At 25.5% G+C, this 6,918-nt stretch overlaps 1 protein-coding gene across 1 annotated transcript; it reads left to right on the forward strand.

Moving 5' to 3' along the window:
• Positions 1 to 52: 52 nt before the first annotated feature.
• On the forward strand, positions 53 to 1,937 carry Phum_PHUM126850 (uncharacterized protein; the record flags this gene model as incomplete). Its single annotated transcript, XM_002424287.1, has 3 exons — positions 53 to 1,381; positions 1,467 to 1,670; positions 1,752 to 1,937. 3 exons carry the CDS (start codon positions 53 to 55, stop codon positions 1,935 to 1,937), a joined length of 1,719 nt encoding a protein of 572 aa, XP_002424332.1.
• Between the last annotated feature and the right edge of the window lie 4,981 nt (positions 1,938 to 6,918).

Below are 6,918 nucleotides of genomic sequence, written 5' to 3' on the forward strand. Positions count from 1 at the left end.
AGAATTAAAAACGTTTATAATACTTTAAATAAGGAGTGATAATTAAGACATAATGTCTTTTGACTCGATTTTTAAAAATATTTGTCGAGAGATAGATAATGTAGATAGTGTATTAGTAAAAATTAAAAATGCACAAAACGAATTGGATAGATTTACAATAGCCTACGATACATCCAAAAATTTTATTTCCAATTTAGGATTTCATAACTGCGGCAAAAGTAGAACAAAGTCTGAGACTTTTAGAAAGGAAGGAAACCAATTTTTTAAAAAATGTTTATATTGGGAAGCATTAGAATATTATAATAAGAGCATAGCTTTCGCCCCTGTAAATTCTGAAGAATTAAGCACTGCATACGGCAATAGAGCATCGTGTTTAAGCAGACTTGAATTTTTTAAAGAAGCAGTACTTGATTTGAACAAAGCTCTTAGTCTCTCTCTTTCTACAAATTATAAAAATAAACTATTGGTGAGAAAAGAACAATATAGTTTAAACGAAAATGTTAATAATGATATTAAAAATTTCCCATTTGACTCCGGAGAGATTCCTCCGTTAGATCGAGAAAAAAGTTCATTTTTCGACAGCACTTCTAATGTGGTAGAACTTTCCGAAGACATTTATTCAAATAGAAAACTTATTGCTAATGATGATATTAATGTCGGAGAAGTTTTAATTGTGGAAAAACCATATTCCAGTATTGTTATACCCAAACATTTTTATACTCATTGTTCTAATTGTTTTAGGCGAAGCCTTAATCTAATTCCTTGCAGCAATTGCTGTACGGGAATGTTTTGCCGTGAAGAATGTTTGGATATAGCAAATCATGTTATAGAATGCTCTTATTTAGGTATTTTAAGCGAATTAAATGCTGATAGGAAGGAAATGTTGGCCTTAAAAATTTTAATAGATGCCTCTCGCCAAGGAACAGAATTAGAAAAATTGTGTACTACTACAATTAATCATTTAAATAATGAGGAAAATAATTGTCAATTTTACAAATCACTGGATTTTAAAAATATATTAAATTTAGTTACGAATTCTGAAAAGAGAAATGCAGCTGATTTATTTTACAGATCAATAGTATCAGTAATATTAATTTCAATTCTTGAAAACAATACAAATTTTTTCAATTATATTTCAGAAAATAATAATGATAAAATAAAAATATTTTGTGGCGGATTAATACTACTTTTTATGCAAAGTTTGCCCTGTAATGCGCATGAAATATCAGAATATTATTGTTCAAATTTATTGGAAATAGGAGCTGGTGCTTATGCTACATTAAGTTTAATCAATCATTCATGTGATCCTAATGTAGTGAGACATTCTTGCAGAAATACAGTAATTCTAAGAGCTATAAAACCAATCAAGAAAGGAGAAGAAGTAATTAAGCATTTTTTGTAATTTACAATTTGAGACTATTTTCGGGTTCTATCAAATCATTCAAAAAAGAATGTTATCGTTTTAGCTGTTTGACAATTATGGCTACCATTATGCAACACATGAACTTCAAGAAAGGCAGAAAGCTTTATTAAAACAGTACTATTTCACTTGTCAATGCAAAGCTTGTATTTATGATTGGCCATTGTTTAATATACTTCGTGACCTTCTAGTAAAATTTACTTCTTCATTAAATGTAGAAAAATATGAACAACTTACCAAAATATTTGAAGTAATCATTTGTAATGAAATGCATCCAAATAAAAAAAAAAGAAAAAAATTATTTAACAATTTGTTTTGTTTTTCATTTTAGAAAGATTTCCAAGAGGCACTTAAAGGAAATCATAGTAAAGCTCTTATATTAAGAAGCATGTCCTATCTGCAATGCATAGATGAATTAGTACAACAACCTTCGATAAATTATAATAAATGCCAAGAACTTATTAAACATTGCTTAAATTTTTATTCTAATCATTTTCAAAATCTCAACGAAACATAAATTTGTTTTATTAAAGTTAGAAATGTTTAGATTTATTTATTTATTTTATTAAATTATTTAATATATATTAAAATTCATTCATTATTTGCCACCTTGTTTCTATAAGATTTTCTTAAGATTTTTATTTTATATAATCATGAGAATTATCAGAATTTTATAAATATTTATTATCATTTTTATTTAAATTTAAGGGTGAGTATTTAATATTTGAACTTGAGAAAATAATAATAATAATAATAATTGAAAGCTTAATTTCATATGCCAATTATTTTCCAATTTTCATTTATACTAATTGAGAAAAATAGTAAAAGAAAAGAAAAAAAATGTAATTTGATATTACTTTGAGTAAAATTTTTTATAAATTTGCACTAAATTTAAATTTCTATAATTAATTTTAAAAAAAAAAATTAATTCGTTATTATACAACTAACGACTCCTACCGGTGAAAAAATAAACTAAAAAAGGCAACGAAATATTCAAAAGTGAAGAGAAAAAAAAAAGAACTTCTAGAAACGGATTCAGTTTAAAACAAGTGTTTGTGACGTTGAGTGAAGTGACGGTTAAATCAAAATGGTTCATTTCGACACGTTTTTTAAAATGTTATTTTTAATAAATATATTGTGATTTCGATTTTTTTATTCTTTTTTTTTGTTTTTTTTTTAAAATGAAGAATAATTTATTAGATTTAAAATCTATCAATGTAAGTTTTTTTTTTTTTAACTACTACTACGATTATTTCATTTTAAACATGGTTTCCATTTGACGTTTCTTACATTCGTTATGTAAAACTGAATCCCCACACAATTTTATTAATTATTTCACTTAATTACAATTATTTACATTATTTATTTTATTTTATACAATCCCATATTAAATCTTATTTAATTATCACGATAAATCTCATTTACAACCCCCTCCCTCTTATCCTCCTCCCAAAAGGTAAAAAAAAAAAAACGTTAATTAGTGTTCCATTTTAATTTTTTTCCTTTTAGTTTTTTCCTTTTTTTTTTTTTTACCTAAAATTTGATTTTTCTAAAATTCAAAAAATTATTTCAAGGTGTAAATAAAATAAGTTAAAAAAAAAAAAACAAGTTATTATGATGAGAACCTCTCTCTACAAAAAAATATTAAATTATTTGATACACTTACATATATTTTCATAACATCTGCTCATCTATTATTATCATTATTATTATTGTTGTTCCTGTTCAATTTTAAAATGTAATTCAAACATCATCATCATCATCATCATCATCATCTGTTACATTTTATTTATTTATTTATTTAATAAAATGTATTATCATTATTTAAAATTTTCCTTTTAAAAGAAAAACGTTTTGTTTCTTTGAAACCCAAAATACAAACTTTTTTTTTACAAGGTGTTATTATTATTATTATTTTCCTATTGTAATGCAGTATATTATTTCCATGATGATAATAATAATAATAATAGCTTTCACTGGAATGAAAACTGAAATGTTTTTTAATAACTTTCCACTTCCTGTTTCGATGATTTAATTGATGTTATTAATTAATAAAATTTATTGTTATCAAATTGATTTCAACGTTAGTTTGTTATTAATAATAATAATAATAATGATAATGATAATGATAATATATGAAGGAGATTTTTAAATAATACGATTATGTGTTAAAGTAATAGTAAAGGTTTGGAAGGTTACACAATATGTTAGAATTTAAAAAAAAAAATGTTTTGTACACACGTACCTTAAAACCTTTCCATGATTTTAACATCGTGTGGATGGTGAACCTTAAAAGGATGATGATAAACATTTTTATCCAGTTTGCCTGTGCTGGTGGTGGTGGTGGTGGTGTCCTTCCATGAAACGAACCTAAAAAAAAAAAAAATTAAAATAAGTTACCATTTTGTTTTTGTCGATGTACCTTAAAAAAAAAAAAAAGGTCGAAAGGACATAATCGTATTCAAACATGTCAACCTATGTTAAATAATTAATTATAATAATTGATAGGAATTAATTTAATCGAATAAAAAAAAAACGAGGTACCTTATTAAAAAGAAGAAGAAGAAGAAGAAGACATTTTTAAAAAAATCTCATGGGATGTTGTTTAACACGAACACAAACACAAAAAGACACCGAACCTAACAAAGTTATAATAATAATAATAATAATAATAATGATTTTTTACGTGTTAAAATTTCAGGTAAATTTTAATTTCGATTTGTTTAATACCGTCGTGATCGGTGATAAACAAGAAGAAGAAGAAGAAGAACAACAGCAACAACAGCAATTTATAGGTAAGAATGCCTAAAATATTGTTATCACCGATTCGTGTTATCACCAACATTATTTTTCCAGATTCAACCACCGGAAACATTATCGACATACTCGATGAAATTATATGTTACGCTTATGAGAATGCAGAAGAAGAAGAAGAAGAAGAAATTTTCGATTATGGTAACGATGATGATGATGATGATGATGATGATGATGATGATGGGAAAAAATGGCTACGTGAAATACTGAACGAAATTTCGATGTTAAAAAAAAACGAATCGAATTATTTTTTCCAAACCGGATACGAGGATTGCATGAACGAAACAATAAGATATTTAATTCAAGATGAAAATATTTCACCGGAACATCCGGTAATAAAAAATTTAAAAAATCATTTGGAAAAATCAAAATTGTCATTTTTACAAGAGTGAAAATGGCGGCGGTCAAGCAAAAAAAAAAAAAAAAATTTAATTTTTTGAATACTCGTATTTAAATATTTTTATAAATATGTATTTATGTAAATAAATAAATAAATAAATAAATGTTGTGCGAGGGGGGGGGGAAAAAAAAAATTTTCGGGAGCAAATGGGTCCAATGGTTGTGATTTCCCAACCCTCCTCGCTCCGCCCCTCCCCCGCAAAACATCTGCTTATACGAATTTATATATTATATATGTAATTTTTTTTATCATTATTATTATTATTATTATTATTATTAAAAATCAAATATATATATATTTATGTACAGGTAGTTTTTTTTTTTTTTTTGTTAACTTCCGGTAAAAATTAAAAAATTTTAAATATATTTTTTTTTATAATAAAAATAAAAACAGATGTATTGAAAATGTGTTTTTTTTTAATACAAATTTATTTGATTTAAAATTGGGCCTTTATATTAAATTGTTTTCATTTATTTCCGGTTCCTCGTGCTCACACACATGCACACACGCACACGCACACGCACACACACACACACACATTTTTATCACCTGCTTTTTCTTAATAAAAACATTTTTTTTTTTTATGTATTCATCTCAATAATTTTTTTTTCTATACGTTTTAATGTGACATTTTTTATTTTATCATTATTATTATTATTTGTTTAAACAAATAATTTATTTAAAATAATAATAATAATAATAATAATAATACGAAAAATAAAATAATGATTATTTGTTTATAAAAACAAGTTTTTTTATTTAAATTTAAACGGTTGACTAATTGTTTTAAAAAACTTGACTGATTTTTTTTTTTATATATTGAACCTTTGTACCTGATAATTAGGATTAACATTTTATACCTTGACAAAGTCTTGTTTTGTCTTTTAATTTTTTATTTACCCTAATTTTAAAAAAAAATTTTCATTCATTTTCATCGGGGAGAAATTTTTAGAGGAAACACGTCAATGCCCTTAATAAAAACAATCTCATTTTTTTTTTGCTTCGTTCTCCCCCAACCTGAATCATTTTTTTTTCAATTTCAACAACAACAACAACAACAACAAACAACCATCACGCATATGTTCAATAAAATCTTGGCTAAAATAAGTCTGCTTGCTACTGCTACCACCACCACCACCATCATGAGACATCTGTCGATGTATTGCAGCTGTCTATGCTGCTACCACCCTTTTTATTAAAAGCGACAAATGTAACAGAGTAAGTATTGGTGGTGGTGGTGGTGGTAGTGGTGGTAATACTTGTGCTTAAAACAAAAAAAAAACCTACGTGGGTACATTTGCCACTCGGGAGTAAAAAGCTCAATGATAACACATACACAATCTGTGATAAGGAAAGATGAGGGGCATCTGTTTTCTTTTCAGATTTTTCTTCTCCAATTGTTGCAATAATTATAAATGAATGAGGGGTTAACAACCAATGAGATGCTGTAAAGAGGGGGGAGGGAGAGGGGAAATTTTTAACGCGTGCTGTTTCAATTGTTTTTATCCCTTTTAACAAGAGTTTTAAATAAAAAAAAACTTTTACCATCAGCTGTCGTTTAGTGTCTAACAACAAACTTTAGTCTTTGGACTACATTGATTTAGGTTAGTTAATATTTTTTTGTTTGTTACTGTTTGGTTGTTGTATTTATTGGAAAAAAAAAAAGGTAAAAGAATTTTTTTCTCTCTCTCTATTCTTTTTTTTTTTTTTTTTTTAATTTAATTGAGATATCTTCAAAAAACCATCTTTATATTAGCATAAAGGGTATCAGGTATCCAAACCTATCATTTATCTTTTTTTTTTTTTAAAATTAAACGTACACTATGATTAAATCCAGGTTTTTTTTTTTTTTTAATAATTAATTATCATTTTGTTTTGTTTGTTTTGTTTGTTTTTCAATTTAATTTCCGCCTACATATAAAAACACCTTCGGCCATATAAAAAACCAACAACAACAACAACATAAAATACATTCGAGTGTCGAATTTTTATTAAACATTTTATTAATTTTTTTAGTAATAATAATAATAATAATAATAATTTTATTTAAATAAAATTGTCTGTAGTTGTAAAACATAAAAAAAATTTGTTTGATTTAATATTAAAAATTTACTAACCGGGAGAGGAGAAATTCATACAACAGCTGGAAATTTCTTTTTTTTTTTTTTTTAACATTACACCACAGCAGCAAACATTTTTTTTTTTTAAATCCGGTCCCCCATGTTTTAAAAAAAAAACATTTTTTTTTTTTTAAACATGGGGGTTCATTCATTAAACATAAAAA

Source organism: Pediculus humanus, genomic scaffold, assembly GCF_000006295.1.
Source record: "Pediculus humanus corporis 1103172107475 genomic scaffold, whole genome shotgun sequence".
Classification (NCBI taxonomy): Eukaryota; Metazoa; Arthropoda; class Insecta; order Psocodea; family Pediculidae; genus Pediculus; species Pediculus humanus.